General features: G+C 40.1%; 1 protein-coding gene across 3 annotated transcripts in view; it reads left to right on the top strand.

Annotated features, from left to right (window-relative positions):
- Positions 1 to 21456, top strand: part of LOC124594930 (PAT complex subunit CCDC47) — a 78297-nt gene that overhangs the window by 37623 nt on the left and 19218 nt on the right. For all 3 annotated transcript variants that reach the window (XM_047133430.1, XM_047133429.1, XM_047133428.1), the window contains exons 5-6: positions 6348 to 6472; positions 21166 to 21324. In XM_047133430.1, coding sequence (XP_046989386.1) covers positions 6348 to 6472; positions 21166 to 21324 — 284 coding nt within the window. The remainder of the gene's footprint in view (positions 1 to 6347; positions 6473 to 21165; positions 21325 to 21456) is intronic.

Genomic DNA, 21456 nt, shown 5'->3' with positions numbered 1-21456 from the left:
TGCTGGAGAGCCACATTCAGAGTCTGGTCCAGTCCCGGAAAGTATCCTGTCACAAGTAGGGCACTTTTGTGGTTCTCCTGTGGGAGGTTCTGGGTTTGAGGGGATGAGGAAGTGGCTCTGGTTATTTGCTTCTGTACCAGGTCGGGAGGGTAGTTGCGGGATGCGAAAGCTGTTGTCAGGTTGTTGGTGTAATGGTTCAGGGATTCCAGACTGGAGCAGATTCATTTGCCACGAAGACCTAGGCTGTAGGGAAGGGACCGTTTGATGTGGAATGGGTGGCAGCTGTCATAATGGAGGTACTGTTGCTTGTTGGTGGGTTTGATGTGGACGGACGTGTGAAGCTGGCCATTGGACAGATGGAGGTCAACGTCAAGGAAAGTGGCGTGGGATTTGGAGTAGGACCAGGTGAATCTGATGGAACCAAAGGAGTTGAGGTTGGAGAGGAAATTCTGGAGTTCTTCACTGAGAGTCCAGATCATGAAGATGTCATCAATAAATCTGTACCAAACTTTGGGTTGGCAGGCCTGGGTAACCAAGAAGGCTTCCTCTAAGCGACCCATGAATAGGTTGGCGTACGAGGGGGCCATCCTGGTACCCATGCCTGTTCCCTTTAATTGTTGGTATGTCTGGCTTTCAAAAGTGAAGAAGTTTTGGGTCAGGATGAAGCTGGCTAAGGTAATGAGGAAAGAGGTTTTAGGTAGGGTGGCAGGTGATCGGCGTGAAAGGAAGTGCTCCATCGCAGCGAGGCCCTAAACGTGCGGAATATTTGTGTATAAGGAAGTGGCATCAATGGTTACAAGGATGGTTTCCGGGGGTAACAGATTGGGTAAGGATTCCAGGCGTTCGAGAAAGTGGTTGGTGTCTTTGATGAAGGATGGGAGACTGCATGTAATGGGTTGAAGGTGTTGATCTACGTAGGCAGAGATACGTTCTGTGGGGGCTTGGTAACCAGCTACAATGGGGCGGCCGGGTTGATTGGGTTTGTGAATTTTAGGAAGAAGGTAGAAGGTAGGGGTGCGGGGTGTCGGTGGGGTCAGGAGGTTGATGGAGTCAAGTGAAAGGTTTTGCAGGGGGCCTAAGGTTCTGAGGATTTCTTGATGCTCCGCCTGGACATCAGGAATGGGATTACCTTGGCAAACTTTGTATGTGGTGTTGTCTGAAAGCTGACGCAGTCCCTCAGCCACATACTGCCGACGATCAAGTACCACGGTCGTGGAACCCTTGCCCGCCAGAAGAATGACGATGGATCGGTCAGCCTTCAGATCACGGATAGCCTGGGCTTCAGCAGTGGTGATGTTGGGAGTAGGATTAAGGTTTTTTTAAGAAGGATTGAGAGGCAAGGCTGGAAGTCAGAAAATCCTGGAAGGTTTGGAGAGGGTGATTTTGAGGAAGAGGAGGTGGGTCCCTCTGTGATGGAGGACGGAACTGTTCCAGGCAGGGTTCAATTTGGATAGTGTCTTGGAGAGTTGGATCATTAGGAGTAGGATTAGGATCATTTTTCTTTGTGGCAAAGTGATATTTCCAGCAGAGAGTACGAGTGTAGGACAGTAAATCTTTGACGAGGGCTGTTTGGTTGAATCTGGGAGTGGGGCTGAAGGTGAGGCCTTTGGATTGGAGGAAGTGGAGCTGGAAGTGGGGAGATTGAGTAGATGGGAGAGACTGGGTTTGTGTACAATGAGAGGAGGTTGAGGTTTGCTGGAAAGGTTGTGAAGGGTGAGTGAGTTGCCTTTCCGGAGGTGGGAAACCAGGAGATTGGATAGTTTTTTGAGGTGGAGGGTGGCATGCTGTTCTAATTTGCAGTTGGCCTGTAGGAGGATGCTCTGAACAGCCGGTGTGGATGTGGGAGAGGAAAGATTGAGGACTTATATTAAGGATGGGAGTTGACGGGTGTGTTCATTGGCTGAGTTGATGTGTAGGTGAAGGATTAGGTGGGTGAGGGCAATGGATTGTTCAGTTTGGAACTGGTATAGGGACTGATGGAAAGAAGGGTTGCAGCCAGAGATGGGAACTTTAAGTGTAGGGACTGATGGAAACATCCTTTCGTCTTTCCCTCTCCTTCCCTCTTTCCTGACGAAACAACCGTTGGTTGCGAAAGCTAGAATTTTGTGTGTATGTTTGTGTTTGTTTGTGTGTCTATCGACCTGCCAGTGCTTTCGTTTGGTAAGTCACATCATCTTTGTTTTTTATATATATATATTTTTTTACACACACACAAATCAGTTGGTTTTACTGAGAAATTCATCAATGGAGTAGAAGGAGTTGGCCACCAATAAATCCTTTAGGCTTCTCTTAAACTGAATTTCATTGGTTGTTAAGCTTTTTATGGCTGCTGGCAAGTTATTGAAAATGTGTGTTCCTGAATAATGCACACCTTTTTGTACAAGACTAAGTGACTTTAAATCCTTGTGAAGATTATTCTTATTTCTAGTATTGATTCCATGAATTGAGCTGTTGGTTTGAAAAAGTGATATATTTTTAATGACAAATTTCATTAAGGAATAAATGTATTGGGAAGTAGTAGTTGGCATCCTTAGTTCCCTAAACAGGCTTCTGCAGGATGTTCTTGAGTTCACACCACATATAACTCTTACTGCACGTTTTTGTGCCCGGAAAACTTCAGCTTGGCTTGATGAATTACCCCAAAAAATAATCCCATATGACATTATGGAATGAAAGTAATCATAGTATGCCAGCTTTTTCATTTTTGTATCTATGTCTGACAAAATTCGCATTGCAAACAGAGATTTGTTAAGACGTTTCAGCAGTTCTGTGGTGTGCTCCTCCCAGTTGAATTTATTGTCAAACTGTAATCCCAAGAATTTAACACTGTCCACTTCTTCTATCTTCTTGTCATCGTATGTTAGACATATACTCGTGGGACACCCCTTGCAAGTTCTGAACTGCATGTAGTGTGTTTTTTCAAAGTTTAGGGACAAAGAATTGGCTAGGAACCAGTGATTAATGTCCACAAATATTTTATTAGCTGATCTTTCTAAGACTACGCTTGATTTGCTATTTATTGCAATGTTTGTATCATCGGCAAACAAAACGAACTTGGCTTCTGGTAATGTTACTGATGTAAGGTCGTTGATATACACAAGAAAAACTAAGGGCCCCAAAATGGAACCTTGTGGGACCCCACATGTAATTAGTTCCCAGTTGGATGACGCCTGATAGCTTGATACATGTCTCTTTCCTAATAACACCCTTTGTTTCCTGCCAGAGATATAAGATTTGAACCATTTTGAGGCATTTCCTGTTACACTATAATACTCTAATTTACTTAAAAGGATATTGTGATTTACACAGTCAAATGCCTTTGACAGATCACAAAATATACCAGTTACCTGCAATTTTTTGTCCAATGAATTAAGCACATTTTCACTGTAAGTGTAGATAGCCTTCTCAATATCAGAACCTTTTAGAAATCCAAACTGTGACTTTGACAGTATGTTATTTGAGATAAGATGGTTATAAAGCCGACTGTACAGTACTTTTTCGAAAATTTTTGAGAATGCTGGCAACAGTGAAATTGGACGGAAATTTGGTGCTATTTCTTTATCTCTCTTCTTAAACAGTGGCTTAACTTCAGCATTTTCCAGCCATTCAGGAAATATTCCACTGATAAATGACTGGTTACACAGATAGTTTAATATGTTACTTAGCTCAGAATCACATTCTTTAATTAACTTTGTTGATATTTCATCATAGCCACTAGATGTTTTTGATTTTAAAGATTTTATGATAGACATTATTTCTGTTGGGGTAGTGAGGGTCAAATTCATATTATGGAAGTTGCTTGAAATTTCTGGTCTGACATATTCCATAGCAGCATCTACCGAACCTGACAACCCCATCTTTTCGCTAACAGTTATAAAATGTTTATTAAAATGTTCTGCAACACTACACACATCTGTCACCAATGTATCATTTACTCTTAATGCTATTTGTTCCTCTTCATGTCTGGTTCTACCGGTCTCCTCCTTCGCTATATCCCATATTGTCTTTACTTTGTTATCTGATATGACTATCTTTTCCTTGTAATATATTGGCTTTGACATCCGTATTAAAGTCTTTAATATTTTGCAGTATAGTTCATAGTTGTAGCTTTAAAAATTCTTTAGTAGTTCTTTACCAATGATATATTTTGGAAAAAAAAGCTTTCACCCACTATTGCAACCCCATGGTTTAAATTTCAAAAAATGCTGAAATACATATTTCTCTATTTCTGACCAAGAAACTCAATACCAGTTTTTGTCAGTCTGGCTTCAAAATTGCCTTAATATCCACATTTCATTTTGTCCCCTGTTTCACCCCCTTAGGGTTGGAATTTTGAAAAGTCCTTTCCTAAATGATGCCTACAGTGTAATATTCACACCTTCTCCAAACTTCAAGTTGCTATCCATAGTGGTTTGGGCTGGGCAATGATGAGTCAGTCAATTGGTCTGGACATTGTGTTTTATATACAGTGATTACAAGTTGACTGCTTGTAACTACCAGGAGTGATCTAGAAATTTCAAAATGAAAAAGAAGTGTACAGTGAGACATAATCACATTGTCAGTGGAGGGTAAAATTCTTACAGTTATTGTCCTGTAGATTGTTGTGATAGGAAATTATCAACTGCAGTAGCACATACAGCTATTGGTGTGCAGCATCTGCTTTAATCTAGAAACTTATGAAGAGCTGATGGCTGATAGTAATAAATGTTGAGATATGTGAAGGGAAGCAGAGTCATTAGCTTTTTCTGCAATTATCGCCATAAAGTGTAAGCTTTTACAGTCAGAAACGTTAGTTTTTTTTTCAGACTATTAAGCGTATGCAAGTGGATTTTCAGAGGTGACCTACTGTGTGCAATGAAATGAAGCCAAAGTCTCCCATGAATGTATCATCTTCAGATGGGTGTGCACACATTTGACCATGACTTAACTGCATGCAAAATTTTAATAGTTGTAAGCTTTTGAAATTGTCCATTTATTTTCTACTTAGCTTGTCTCCCCTTGCATCCTACCATTTATTCATTCCCTTGTCAGTTTTGAGTTGATTGTATCTAGGTGGTAAATTTTGTCAGTAAATGATATATATTCAATATATGAGTTAACAATCATAATTACACTAAATAATAGAATTTTGTTTGTTGACCACTTTTTTATTTTACTAATTGGACAACCTTACACATTTTGGCTCTCAAATAAGAAAGGAATAAATGAGAACTTTTATACAAACCAGAGGTAGATCCAAAGATTTGAGGTTGTATCCCCAGTCAGTTAAAGGAGTTTTTCTATCATTTATTGCTTCTTTCACCTCTGACAGTGATTTATTAATGTTGCAAATACCAAGTTGCAGTGTGGTTCACAGTCCACTTTTAACTATGGGTCATATTACAAGAGGCTTGGTAAGTAAGTTGAGCGGTCGGAGGAAGGTAAGGACCATGCCTAATAAAACAGTGTGGTCTACAAACAATTCTTTGACTGAGGATAGTTTTATTTTTACTACTACTACTTTCCGATTGAATGCTATATGATATCTTTTTTCCATCTACATTGCATGCCATATTTTCTGACCATTTTCTTCTCACTTCAGAACAAGGCACTTTTCCACCTGATATCCAAGCCATAAAAGTGTCCTGGCGCTATGTCTGATTGGCTTCTTGCTGCTACAGACATGTTCCAGGTCACATTTATTATTTATTACAGTACTCATACTGCAGCTGTGGTAATATGTATGCTAATTGTTCCAATTTTCAGTGCTTGACAATAAAATATAGATTTGTGAAGTTAGAACCCTTTAGTTGTATCTGTTCATGGTCACAACTTGATCTTTGACATGTTTGGTTATCTTTAATCCTAGAGTTATAGTTTATCCTCTCTTGAATATTATGGTTCATTATCATCAAAAATTGTGTAAAAATGCTTCATCAAGGTAATGCAGACAGAGGAAGGGTGCAGCTTTGTTGATGAAATTATGAAATGGTATGTGAATAATATGGTTAAAATTAATGAGGTGTAGATTATAACTGATTCCTCAAAATGGTAAATTCGGGTCTCATTGATAATTATGGATAACTGTATAATTTTATGCATGATAATCTTGACAACCCATCTTGCGGCTTTTGTGTGCCCTTGTGCCTACTTACTTTTCCTGGGGACAGCTGAGTAATTATCTTTTCATAAGCAATTCATAGTTAGTGGTGACAAACACACAGTTTTTAAGTGGCTGTTTGATCTGTCAGTGAAACATGTGCTATAACCTGAAGTTCTAAACCATGTTAGAATTCCAGTGTCCAAGATTATGACTTTTGTTTTGTCATCATTTTTTATAGTTTTGCCATATTTAACTCTTTCCATAGGTGATGATGGGAAAATTGAAAATGAAAATCCTGGGCTAATGAAAGACTCCGAGAGCATGTATCTATTATGGTGCAGTGGCCGAACATGTTGTGAAGGAATGCTTGTGGAACTGAAGTTACTGAAGGTATATCATGTCATAAAATGTAATAAAATATAAAAAAGCTGTTGTTTCAGGCATTTCAATTATGAAATTTATTAATGTTTTAGACTCTATGCCTCTAAGAGCTGGACTTGACCAGACTTGTTGAACACATAAATTACATTTCATTTGAGTGTCATCAGCTGGCGTCACTACTTCATTTTTGATGCACTGAAGACTAGTGGTTAATGAAACAACTCTATTAGTCTTTTAATTACATAGTGGGGTAAAAAAATAAACTTATTTGCAAGTTGAAATCATTGCATGACAAAATTTCCAGTATTTACATGCATTACACATGCATTCATGCTGGTGATTACTGCTGTCCACATGCCCCGTAAAGTACTGTGTTAATGTGTTCTTTTTCCCTCACAATATGCAAAAATATGGCTGTCAAGCGAAGCTGTTAAAATGAATGATGGCTGACTACTGCCAAAGCTATAACAGTACTCAAAATTATGAGACAGAATTGCTGGCTTACCTTCACGGGGCAAAATGTTTAGTCCTCCTTATAGACTCATATCAAATAAAAATTATAGAATCAAACAGTGGAAAATCCAGGACGGAATGCAACAGTATTATGAAAAGGAAAGTTGCTGAGTCGCAGATAGGCACAACAAAAAGCCTGTCACAAATAAAGCTTTCAGCCATTTAGGCCTTCGTCAACAATAGAAGACTTCTATTGTTGACTGTCACAAGTAAAGCTTTCAGCCATTAAGGCCTTCGTCAACAATAGAAGTCTTCTATTGTTGATGAAGGCCTTAATGGCTGAAAGCTTTATTTGTGACAGTCTTTTTGTTGTACCTGTCTGTGACTCAGCATCTCTGCTATGTGGTGAGTGGCAGCTTTTCTTTTCATAATATTGTTAAATTACAGAGTCATATATTTTGCAACCATTTTTCCTTTGCGAGGAGGGCGATAGCTTAAGGAAGGTTAAAAGGAAGAGCAGGTCTCTCAGATCCCAAAATAGACAAAGATGAAGGAGGTGGTGTCAGAGAGTGAAGATCAGAACACCGGTAAGGACTGTGCCAGCTTCATTACAGGGATGATAAGGACATACAAACAGAACCTAGTTTGATGTGTCCATTTATATCAGTTACACAAGAGACTGATATTTGCTTCTCTTGGTTCTGACATGCGTAATGTGCACTGACTGATTGCCTCAATTGTTTCTTGTTTATACATTCCACCAGCATTACCAACTGTCAATAACCACTTGGGTACGGAAAACCTAAGCCATAAAAAGGGGCTGTATCTTCCAATTGAAAGAGTTAACTTAGTCACCAACCACCAAGCTTGTGTTTGCGGTCTGTAACTCTTAAGGAACTAATGTGTTGCACGTCAGCTAAGTCATAGTGTGCCACTGAATTGATGTAACTCAACTTTTGTATCAATGCAGTGGGCACTGCTTTGAACTCTAGTCTATAGAAATACGCGGAATGTTTATGTATCCGCATTGTCTGCTTTGCTGAACTGGCAGGAAACATTTTGCATTGTGTATTCACATCAAGTGCTACGCTACGACAAGTGAAGAGGAAGAATTAATTATATGTTGTGCTGCATTAACAACACTTGACAAAATAAGCAGAGGAAGATAATGACGTATTCACTGTTCATGAACAAAGACGTGTTAGAGAATATGTGGCATGACACAGTGTGAGCTGAATTTTTAAGTTGGTTCTGGTTTTTGTAACTTCCCTAGGATGTCACCATCTGATTTTGAAATTCTAGTGAATAGTACAGTGCCATTTCTTTCAAAGAAAGATAAAAACTTCAGAAAAGCAGTTTCTGTGAAACAAAGACTTGCTGTTACTCTTCATTTTTTGGCAACAGAACATTCATATCAAAGCCTTGCACATTTATTCCTCATTTCAAAGCTAGTCATATCTCAAATAGTTCATGCAGTTTGTGAAGCTTTGGTTGCAGGACTGAAGAATATAGTAAACACAATTAAGCTATGTTAGTATTGCTGAAACATGTACTTAATTTATTATATATTTATTTTTATTTTCATTTTAAGATTATTCCACTATATCATTTTCAATAAAGACAACTTCTCCAATGAATGTGACGGGTTATTGTTGTTGCTGTTGCTGTTGTTATTGCTGCTGCTGCTGCCGGTGCCGTTGTCATATTGAGAAAGGAGAGACCTAATTTTTTTTGTGTGTGTCACTGCTGCTGGTGATAAAAAAACCAGTACTTTTTTGTAGGGAGTCATGCTTCTTTCTAATATTTTTATAAATATAACTTCAAATATTCCAGATGCACTTCTCTGTCTCATAGAGTGTGACAAGTTTGTAAATTTTGCTTCTTATCCGTTCCTTTTCATAAAGGAACCCACACAAAGACAACAGACAACATTACAAACTGAGCCAAAACGGACACTATCACTGTGTAGTAGCATTTAGTGATGGCAGGCCAGGAACAATTTTCTTTTGATCTGACCAACACAGCCATGGAACACTTGTTGTGTGTTGCCTACATGCTGTGAACACTGTTAGCTTAGTACTGGCCATGAACAGTGTTGCAGAACATGTTTAGAATTCAGTGTAAATGTGCCTTTATGCAGCTTCCCCAGCCCTTACTCCTCCGTGGTGTTTTTAAAGCACACAGTGTGCTTTGGGGCTCTGCAGCCATGTGCCCCAGATGTAGAGCAATTGAGAGCTTCTAGTGTCTTCATATGCATGTTTGTTGAATATGGGGCAGAGCACGCACTCTCTCTGAATCTCTTGGTATGCTTTATAGTGTTTGCACACACCACTCAGTGGGAAGTGTTCAATGACTTGTACTCAAGTGATCACTTCCTAATCTGAATTCATCTGCCAGACAGAGTGGTGCCAGAAAGATAGTCACAACGATGGGTGCTCAGTAGGTCAGACAGGGCACATTACAGCCAACTTGCTGTGTTTGAATACTGTGACATCATCGAGAAATGGGTGGATCATATTATCAAAATGATCCATCACACCACTGAAGCATCCATTCCACAGTGTTCATGCCAGCTGAAAAAGCAGCCAGTCCCGTGATGGACAAAGAAATGTCGTTCTGCAATCAATCAGGACAAGGATGACAGCTCTGTGTATATTCAAGTGGCGGCCAACTGCAGGGAATCAAGCTGCCTCTTAGGTAGTGAGGGTAAAAAGTTGTCAAATTACCAGACACATCAAAAAGAGATCGTGGCAACAGTTCCTGAACACCATAAACCATTCCACTAAAAGTACAGTTGTATGGGAGGCCATCAGGATGACTTATGGGGAGGAGGGAATTGCACAGTGGCTGTTGTAATGGGGAATGGAAACCACCAGACCAACCTGCGAGAAACTGCCCAAAGTACGGCAGCCTATTTTGCCACAGCTACCGCCGCTGCCAGCCAGAAATCAGCATTCCGAAACCACAGGGTGGCTGTTGAAAGGGGCAATTGGGACTCCCATGTGGCAGCTAGATACTGTATTGTGTGCAGCTTGATACACATCACATGGTCATGATACGGTCCATTATGCTTTCTTACAGCACCTCACAAGGCAGAGCAAAGAAATCCTCCATTCCCTTTTTAACCTCATTTGAATATCAGGATACTTTCCCAACTCGTGGAGAGAGGTAATTTTAATTCCATTTTTAAAACCTGGGAAGGATGGTATATACGCTAATAGTTTTCATAGTCTTGCCCTCACTAGCTTTTTGTGAGAGACCTGGAAGTGGATGGTTAGCTGCCATCTAGTCTGGATTGTAGAATCTCCTTAGTCGCTTTCAGTGTGGGTTCCACCATTGATGACCGGACCCTTCTGGAAGCAGCTATACAACAGGCTTCCCTGCGCCATCATTTTTTGACACCAAGAAGGCCTGTGATACTGCTTTGAGACACATGTCTTCCCATATTTACACAGTCCTTCCCCTTGGTACACTATTTTAGATACCAAGTCAGTGACTTCCTCTCTGATCGCTTGAAGCAAGAGAATGCTGTCTCTCAAGGTAGTGTTTTAAGTGTGACTGTCTTTGGCATAGCTATTAATAGTGTCACGTGAGTAGTTGAACATTCTGTCCAGTGTTCTTTACATGTTGACGACTTCTTTGTCTTTTGTTCCTCCTCTCCTGTGTTTTGTTCCTCCTCAAGCCTTGCAACAACTACTCATCAATTGCAACAGACTATTTGTCAGTTGGAGGAATTGGTAGAGAAGAGGGGCTTTAAATTCACTACCAAGAAGTCTGTGTGTATTCTCTGTAACAATTCGCATTCTGTTTTGAACTTTCTTGAATTGAGGATTAGGGACACTGTTCTTAATTTTAAAGGCATGGTGAGGTTTCTGGGCCTTACACTTGATTTGCCACACCTTAGGAACTTGAAAAGATGGTCCCTTAAATCATTCAGTATTTTAAAGTGTCTTAGGCACAATTCATGGGTAGCAGGCAGAACATGACTGTTCAAGTTTTATAGGAGCTCTGTTGGTTCTCAGCTTGATTCTGGATGCTTGGTGTATGGGCCTGCATGACCCTCTTATTTAAAGATGTTGGACATGGTGCTTCATTAAAGAAATTGGCTGGCCACCGGGGGTTTTGAACTAGCCCTATATTGAGCCTTTGTGCTGAAGTAGTGAGTCTACACTTCACTTCAAGCGATGACTCCTCGTGGTGCAATAGGCCTATAAAACACTGCCCACACTCTACACATCTGCATACCATCCTGCCCCATTGCTTGTTCACCAACGGAAAGGTTTTTTTGTAATCAACACGAGTGATGAGACCATATGGGGCTTGTGCAAAGTATTCCCTTTTAGAGATGGGTGTGGTTGGTTGTAATTTATTTCATCAAGGTTGTAGCAGACCTCCACTGTAACCCCTACAGAGATCCAGAATTATTTGATGCAGTATTAGAAGGATTAAATTCTAGAGTTTACATTTTCAAATATGCTTTTTTAGATAGGCAGCAAAATTTTAAAGTTGTGTACACTGACAGCTTCAAACAAGGGAACTCCTCCCCAACCGGTTTTCAGGATTTGCCTTTGCTATGAATACACTGTAATTAATGCAGAGCTCCATGCAATCCTGAAGGCAGTCGTGCAGATGAAGCATCTTCAGGGCAAGCATCTTGTCCCTGCTCTGATCCCATTATTGCCTTACAATCATTGCTGCACAGCACGTTGCAGAAAAACTGGTCCAGCTAATACTTCTTTCAATGGGTGGGAAGTAGGTGTCATTCTGCTGGGTACCGTGACACTCAGGAATCTGGGGTCCGAGCCACCAAAGAGGCCTGCAGGGAACATGACACAACAAAATGCGCCACACCCCTGCGGACTGTCATTTCACTATTGCATCAGAGATCCATGCAGTTGTAGAGGAGTAGTAGTTGCCAGTGAGTGATATTAATCTGTGGTCGCTGTAGCCAGATACCAAGCCATGACATTCCTCATCCTGGTCACACAGGTGGGATAATGTGACCCTGATACACCTCTGAATTGGGCATTGTCCCCAAACACATGGCTCCATAATCCAGTGAGAGGATCCCCCAGTCTATGAAACCTGTGGTGTGCAAATCACTGCAAGCCACATTTTTCCTGAGTGCATTTTATATTGTAATGAGAACACAGAAACAAATTTCTGTTGGAGTCAGCCCTCTGTTGTAGCTGATATAAGATAAGTGTGGTGAAGATTTTAAAGTTTTGTGAAGTGTCTGGACTCTAGGCTGGGGATTTTAGTATGTTACAGAGAGGCTGGCTCGTACATTCTATCTCAATGATTTGCTAACCACAGCTATATGCTATATTCTTATACTTCTTTCTCTTCCTTTTTAATGTTTATTGTAGGGGTACCAAGCTGAGACACCTCTCCTTGTCCGGATGGTGCTGTGGAAAGTGTAGACTATCTTTTGGCACTAGTGAAACATGATTAGCAAGTTAATATTTGTTCATTCAGATTTACAGTTCTTTTCTTCTTGTCAGCCTCAGCTGACACCCTGTGCCAGTGACACAGTGAAATTCCCACTTTCGGCTCAGCTGGCAAGGTTGCTGCTCCAGCCATTTGGCCGAAGTCCTGCAGTTGCAGGCTGCCATCTGGCAGGCAAAGCCATAGCATGAGATTATGTCCCCCCCCCCCCCCCCCCCCCTCCCGCCAACTGTGTTACAGCATCCGCAGTCTCTCTCTGGAAGACGTCGATGATATGCGGTGACCCATTAGGGTTTACCGCACTGTTGGAAGGCATGTAATTGGATGATCCTAGGCCACTGGGCAGATAGGGTCTTGCCTTGGCACCCGGAAGTACCTACAGTGATAATCAGGAACATAAGTGCCAGATGGTCCTCTCACTCAGCATAGGCGATGTTGTTAATGTGATAAGCACTGCGAGATGTACTGGTGTTGGAAGACCCCCAGTCTCCTCATCAGCGATGTTGTAGGCAGCGGCAAATGCGAAGTCTGACGAGTGGCAGATCATGGTTATTTGGACGTTACCATCTCAGGAACGTTCACATCAAGTGCTGGAACATCTAACACATGGATGTCGCTACATCATCATAATCATTGAATTGAGTGCTTTGGTACAAATGCCATCAGTGCAAATGACCAACTGAATTCAGAGATGGAGAACCGCAGTACTTATGGAGATGGGAGGTAGGTAATGCCGTGATGTTCTGTTCATTATAATCAAATGTAGCCTGCTTCTTTACTAGTGGTCAACAGTCGTAGTTCTTCTCTGTTTGCTTCTTTTTTTTTATTTTTTGTCATCAGTCTTCTGACTGGTTTGATGCAGCCCGCCACAAATTCCTCTCCTGTGCTAACCTCTTCATCTCAGAGAAGCACTTGCAACCTACGTCCTCAATTATTTGCTGGATGTATTCCAATCTCTGTCTTCCTCTACAGTTTTTGCCCTCTGCAGCTTCCTCTAGTACCATGGAAGTCATTCCCTCATGTCTTAACAGATGTCCTATCATCCTGTCCCTTGTACTTATCAGTGTTTCCATATGTTCCTTTCCTCTCCAAAATCCTTACCTTATCAGTTCATCTAATTTTCAACATCCGTCTGTTTCAATTCTCTTCTGTTCTGGTTTTCCCACAGTCCATGTTTCACTACTATACAATGCTGTACTCCAGACGTACATTCTCAGAAATTTCTTCCTCAAATTAAGGCCTATATTTGATATTAGTAGTCTTCTCTTTGCCAGGAATGCCCTTTTTGCCGTTGCTAGTCTGCTTTTGACGTCGTCCTTGCTCTGTCAGTCATTGGTTATTTTACTGCCTAGGCAGCAGAATTCCTTAACTTAATCTACTTCGTGACCATCAATCCTGATGTTAAGTTTCTCACTGTTATCATTTCTACTACTTCCCATTACCTTCGCCTTTCTTTAATTTACTCTCAATCCATACTCTGTACTCATTAGACTGTTCATTCCTTTCAGCAGATCATGTAATTCTTCTTCACTTTCACTCAAGATAGCAATGTTATCAGCGAATCATATCATTGATGTCCTTTCACCTTGATTTTTAATTCCATTCCTGAACCTTTCTTTATTTCCATCATTGCTTCCTTGATGTACAGATCGAACAATAGGGGCAAAAGGCTACATCCTTGTCGTACACCCTTTTTAATAGGAGCACTTCGTTCTTGATCCTCCACTCTTATTATTCCCTCTTGGCTGTTGTACATATTGTATATGACCTCTCTCTCCCTATAGGTTACCCCTATTTTTTTTTTTTTCAGAATTTCGAACATCTTGCACCATTTTACATTGTCGAATGCTTTTTCCAGACCTACAAATCCTATGAATGTGTCTTGATTTTTCTTTAGTCTTGCTTCCATCATTAACCGCAATGTCAGAATTGCCTCTTTCATGCCTTTACCTTTCCTTAAGCAAAACTGCTCATCATCTAGCTCATCCTCAATTTTCTTTTCCATTCTTTGGTATATTATTCTTGTAAGCAACTTGGATGCATGAGCTGTTAAACTGATTGTGCAATAATTCTCACACTTGTCAACTCTTGCCGTATTTGGAATTCTGTGGATGATGCTTTTCTGAAAGTCAGATGGTATGTAGCCAGACTCATACATTCTACGCACAAAGGTTAATAGTCGTTTTGTTGCCACTTCCCCCTATGATTTTAGATATTCTAATGGAATGTTGGATATCCCTTATGCCTTATTTGATCTTAAGTCCTCCAAAGATCTTTTAAATTCTGATTCTAATAATGAATCCCCTATCTCTTCTAAATTGACTCCTGTATCTTCTTCTATCACATCAGACTAATCTTCCCCCTCGTAGAGGCTTTCAATATATTCTTTCAACCTATCTGCTCTCTCCTCTGCATTTAACAGTGGAATTCCTGTTGCACTCTTAATGTTATCACCCTTGCTTTTGATGTCTCTGAAGGTTGTTTTGACTTTCCTGTATGCTGAGTCTGTCCTTCCGACAGTCATTTCTTTTTCAGTGTCTTCAGATTTTTCCTGCAGCCATTTCATCTAAGCTTCACTACACTTCCTATTTATTTCATTTCTCAGTGACTTATTTTTCTGTATTCCTGAGTTTTCCGGAGGATTTTTGTACTTCCTCCTTTCATCGATCATATGAAGTATTTCTTCTGTTACCTATTATTTCTTTGCAGTTACCTCCTTTGTACCTATGTTTTCCTCCCCAACTTCTGTGATGGCCCATTTTAGAGATGTCCATTCCTCTTCAACTGTACTGAGCTATTCCTTATTGCTGTACCTATAGCCTTAAGGAACTTCAACCGTATTCCGTCATTCCTTAGTACTTCCGTATCCCACTTCTTTGCGTATTGATTCTTCCTGACTAATGTCTCTTCATCCCCATTATATTGTGGTCTGAGTCTACCTACTCCTGGGTACACCTTACAATCCAGTATCTGATTTCAGAATCTCTGTCTGACCATGATGTAATCTAACTGAAATCTTCCCGTATCACCCGGCCTTTTCCAAGTATATCTCGTACTCTTGTGATTCTTGAACAGAGTATTCTCTATTACATGCTGAAACTTGTTACAGAACTCAATTAGTCTTTCTCCTCTCTCATTCCTTGTCCCAAGCCTCTATTCTCCTGTAACCTTTTCTTCTACTCCTTCCCCTACAACTGCATTTCAGCCCCCCATGACTATTACATTTTCATCCCCCTTTGCATACTGTATTACCCTTTCAATATACTCATACACTTTCTCTATCTCTTCATCTTCAGCTTGCAACGTCGGCATGTACACCTGAATTATCGTTCTCAGTGTTGGTTTTCTGTTGATTCTGGTAAGAACAACCCTGTCACTCAACTGTTCACAGTAACACACTCTCTGCCCTCCCTTCCTATTCATAATGAATCGTAACCCCGTTGTACCACTTACTGCTGCTGTTAATGGAGCCTTTGCATTTTCTAGTTTCCCTGCAATGTTCAAGCTTCTGACATTCCATGCCCTGACTCATACAACATTATCCTTTCATTGGTTATTCAATCTTTTTCTCATGGTAACCTCTCCTTTGGTAGTCCTCTCTCAGAGATCCGAATGGGGGACTATTCTGGAATCTTTTGCTAAAGGAGAGATCATCATGGCACTTCTTCATTTACCGGCCACACGTCCTGTGGATACACGTTATATGTCTTTAATGCAGTGGTTTCCATTGCCTTCTGCATCCTCATTCCATTGATCATTGCTGGTTCTTCCACCTGTAGGGGCAGTTTCCCATCCCTAGGACAAGAGAGTGCCCTGAACCTCTGTCCGCTCCTCCGCCCTCTTTGACAGGGCCGTTGGCACAATGAGGGTGGCTTCTTATGCCAAAAGTCTTTGGCCGCCAATGCTGATTATTAATCAAAATTTAAGTGGTGGCGGGATTTGAACCCGGGACCGAAGACTTTTTGATTACGAATCAAGGACGCTACCCCTAGACCACAGGTGCAATATTAGTTTGTTAAATGCTCTTAACTACTGTCAAGTCTGCGATAGATGTTTGCTGCATCCAAGGTAGAGTTTGTTGCTCCATGTAACAAGAGCTAATGAATATTCTGTCTCTCTCTGTCTCAGTGGACATTTTGCTGAATGTGTAAGTTGTGTCTGCTGCTGTAGCAACTCGTGCTCGTGAAAGTGACAGACTTTGAGCATTAACTGTTTCTTCCCTTCTGCATAGCTATGTCATCATCTCTGCCTGGTGTCACCTGCGGCTGTAGTAGTGTGAACTTAAGAAAAAATTTAATTTCTTCCTTTTTCTGTCTGCACCATAACAATATTTTCAAACTGTGTGTGTGTGCGTGTGTGTGTGGGTACGTGCGCGCGCGTGCATGCATAGGTGTGGGCATGTACAAGTGTATCTACATACACACTTAGGGTATTATTTCACTTTTTTTACGCTTCAACCACAGTCATTCTATGAAATGTTAGTATGGGCACTAAAAATCTTACTGTTGTGTGATCACACAAACAAACCATTGTTACCATCGTCATCATCTTCATCATCATCCCCCCCCAACTACCTTCCATCTGTGGATTTGTGCAGTGCATCTCTCCTGATTACCCGACTCATTGGACAAGCCCCTATTGGGCAAAAGGACTACTTACACTAAGGTCAGCCTCCATTGGGGACCAAGAGACAATAAAGGCAGAGTGAGAAGTAAAGACAGAAATGAATAATGCAGTCAAGAACTAGGACAGCAATAAAACTGTGACGAGAGGGAAATGGGTGGTGGTGGTTGTTGGGATGTTTAAGGGGGACTAAACAGCTAAGCTCATCAGTCCCCCAGGGAAATGGGGGGGGGGGGGGGGGGGGGGGGGAGTGAAGAAGAAGAACAAAGATGAAAAAATAAAAGTTTTAAAAATATAATAAAAGTATAATATAAAAAAAACTTTGAGGATGTGTGCTGACAGTGCTCACTTGTAGGGGGGTGTCAGGATGCAAAGATGTGTTGGAGGCCATGTTCCCTACTCCAGATTTCAGGGAAACTAGCATTGAGTGGGAGTATTTAAATAGCCCGTATGGTGTAGCAGTGATTCCTTTGAGTCATGCTGTAGAGCAGTGGTTTTAGATCATTTTGGATCCACAGTTTTAGATCGTTTTGGATCCACAGCTTCTTTGACCTGAACATGAACACCGCAGCTTCTTTCGCACATGACCTCTGACTTGGAGTATGGGGAAAATAAACTCAACTTTCGAAAAAAATGAATAAGAGTAATTATTTCTTTTGTATCTATTAACATAACACATTTTAAGCCACTTCTAATGTTACTGCATCATATTCTTGCAATGAAATTGATGGGAAGTATAAGCTTGCTTCTTCATCGTCAGTTCTTTACGTCATGGCACAAGATTGGAAATTGTGACTCACATCTCCTTCTCCACATTCATTTGTGATCTATATTTCATGTTGACACTCCTGCTTCACTAAGTTCCAAAACTTGAACAGTGATGAGGAAACAAACTTTGATTTCATCGTGGTGTCTGAAGAAATATTAATAAATTGCTCTTATTCTTCAGTGGAAAGTGTTGACAGAATTCAGTACTGAAAGGGTGTATGATCCTGGTGTGCTTGTCTGGTTCCAGAAAGTACTCAGAATATAGTCACTGAATTCAGTTAAATGACATAAACCAAATCACAGTTCTCAGTTCTTCTCTCCACTGAATGTTATTGCCTTCTAAGACTGTGTGAAGGGCAGGGAAAATGTAGAGTACATCTTAATCATACAACTTTCTCCCACAATAGTAGTTTCTTCCTGAAGACTGAAATTTTGTATCAATTTCAGACAGTTGGTCTCATTACATTGAACAGATACATCCAGTGAATTGAGTTTTATGAAAATGCATGAGCTTCAAAACAGTCACTGTTAAATGAATCTAAGTGTTTCTCTTGAACAATATCAGAGTTAAATTCATTCCTGAATTCAATAACCCTTTCAAGACATTCTCACATGAAAGATAGTGATATTTACTGTAATAAATTAGCAAAATGCGTTCAGCCTCCATATCAACACACATTTGTCAAAAACATCATAAGTGGCTGACTTTTAATTAAGTTTGTCAATCACTGATTAAATAACCTCATGAAGGACAGCACTCTCTTGCTTTTTAATGCCATTGCTTCTTGGTGAGTGAAACAGTGTATCTAAATAGCATGATTTGTGTTTTTACAGATCAGAGCTTACAGTGTGGTGTAACAGCCAGCCATGCAATGACTTCTATCTGTATACTAGTCTATCCAGTTTTCCCAATTAACATTGTTTTCTTGCATAACAGAGTGTAGTATTTCAAAGAGTTCTGTGGCTTTTGTTCCAAATGTTACTTTTTCTGCAGGAAAGATGATGATCTCTGTGAATTTTGTTGTAATGTACAAACCACACGTAATAAATTAGATGCACATCACACTGTTCATTAACGTCATCAGCCATATTGAATATTCAACAACTAATAGTGTTGTCTGACAAGAGCATATTTCCAGATTGCTTAGCAACTGACTTACCCATCGTAATACATACCATAACTGTGCAGGCTGGTAAAATAAAGTGCCACCTCTGCTATGGTGTGAGGTTTCTTGCTCTTTGGTACACAATAGGCAACTTCGTAATGTGAAAGAGGAGCCTTTGCCGGAATCTCAGCTTGTTTAGTGAAAGCTTTCTTTTGTTCTGTCATTTAACTTGTGGGACCATTCGTATGGGGGGACTGATGACCATAGATGTTAAGTCCCATAGTGCTCAGAGCCATTCGTATGGTTTGTTTACCAACCTACTGTGAATTGACTCCAAATGTAGTATCATTTTTTAGGAAACATGCTTTCAATAGCTAGGACTTTGAAACAAATGATGCTCTGTGCTTGTGTTCCATTTCCAGTGACAGTACACATTAAAACGAAATTCAAGTAACTGTCATCATACTTCTCTTTAAAACTGCATGGTACATTGGAAATATTACATTTTGAACTTGCATGTAAAAATTTGTCCATGCTGACAGAGAAACACAAATGACAGAAGACAAGCAGCAATTAAAAGCTATCTACATTTGACAAAACTAACCTGCATGCTGACTGTTACTGAGTAATAACAAGCAAGTCGTGTGAGTCAACTGTCATCTACATCACTCCAATATTAATAACACTTTATACACCAGCTTTGCAATACGTCACTACTAGTTCACATGTTGATCCTTTACTCAGAAAGCAAACAATACAAATTATTATTTTTATGACACCCATACCTTAAGGTCATGATGGCTATGAGAACCGTGACTTGAAGTTTGAAAGCCCCTGCTGTAGAAGATGAGCAGCAAGTGGATACTGGGTGTTCTCAAGGCGGACAGCTCTTTTATGCCCATTTAAGCACTCAGCCAGATAAGTGTTGGCCATGCCTCCATGAAATGCTCGACAGTGGACACAGGTGGACATGTTAAACAACATGTATGGTTTTGTAAGATGCTCCGTCTTTGGTATTGTAGGATTCACCAATGGTGGGGCTGGACTAGATAGGTGTGCGAAGCAATTTTTACAGCTGGGGAAGGAGCCTTGATGTCCGGAATGTCATACTAAGATGTTACGGAGGTTGGGAGAAGTAATGTGTTGAGGGATTTGAGGCCAGGAAAAGAGGGGAGTGCTTCTTAGATTTTCTAAAGTGGGAACTACATGACACAGAGGTTGAGGGAAGATACTGCCCAGGAGACTTGTTTGTGAATAAGATTAGTGGGGTAGATGCAGGAGAGGAAAGTCTGGAAGAGGTTGCTGGTGTAGGTGTTGACAGACTTGATGATAGAGCATAGAGCAGACACATTTTGTCGCGGATTCCCAGGGGAGGAATGTTTGAAGTAGGAGATGTGACAGCTGTCATTGTGTGGCAGCTGTCAAAGTGTAGTTATTGTTGCTTATTGGTCGGATTTTTTATCACTTGCTACTGTGACATTGTGGTATTTAATGTAGCATTAATCCAGTCATTATGAGTGCTTTCCAAGATTTAGCCACTCACTGCTTCTCCTTTTGTTTGTGTCACGTAACAACAATTAAAGTTGTTTGCCGGTGTAAAACTTTAATCGAAGAGACAAAGCCTGTACATGTGTTTTCCTTTCCCCGTTATTCACCTTGAAGTGCTACACGGATTTGTGCTTTTCATTTTTATATAGTCCTAATAGATGAAATGTTAGTATCTTAACCTTTACAAACTGCAAAGAGAGAAGAAGTTATAGGGTTAAAACTGTTATTTACAGAAATGTAAAATTGCAGTGAGTTTGTTGTCTGATCTGTATTTTATGCAGAGGTTTATCTCTTGTCTGTTACTTAGGTTTGGATCTTCCACTATTTAGGATTGCAGATTTCTAACATCCATATAGAACATGAAGATATGTAGACTAAATGATAGTTCAGTAAATAAAAGAGCAAGCAAAATGATCGTGCAATACAGATGAGAACAGCAGGGAAAAAAAAAAAAATATATATATATATATATATATATATATATATATATATATATAAAACGAAAGCGCTGGCAGGTCGAAAGACACACAAACATACACACAAAATTCAAGCTTGAATTTTGTGTGTATGTTTGTGTTTGTTTGTGTGTCTTTCGACCTGCCAGCGCTTTCGTTTGGTAAGTCACATCATCTTTGTTTTTTGATAAATTTTTCCCACGTGGAATGTTTCCCTCTATTATATATAATTATATAAATTTTTTTATTTTTTTATTTTTATTTTTTTTTTTTTTTTTTTTTAATAATTGTTCTGTTGCAGCGCCAAGATCTTGTTGCTGTCATAGGACAATTGATGCGGCCTTCCAGTGATCAGGTGCACATCAGGGTTGATATGAACAAGGAAGATATGGACAGTTTTGTCTTCTGTATTGCTGCTAAGAAAACTGCTTTAAGACTTTCAAAGGAAATGGCAGATCTGGTAAGTATGGTCAAATCCTTTTTTAAGAAATAGGATCAAGTTTCTAATTAATTTTTTTTCCTCTGCCCATTAATGTGCCAGTATTAAAAGTAGTTTATCATATACAAAAAGATCCTGTATAGCTAGTGTATA

Source organism: Schistocerca americana, chromosome 2, assembly GCF_021461395.2.
Source record: "Schistocerca americana isolate TAMUIC-IGC-003095 chromosome 2, iqSchAmer2.1, whole genome shotgun sequence".
NCBI classification, from domain to species: domain Eukaryota; kingdom Metazoa; phylum Arthropoda; class Insecta; order Orthoptera; family Acrididae; genus Schistocerca; species Schistocerca americana.
Note: the sequence above shows the minus strand (reverse complement) of the source record. Positions and strands in the feature narration are given on the sequence as shown.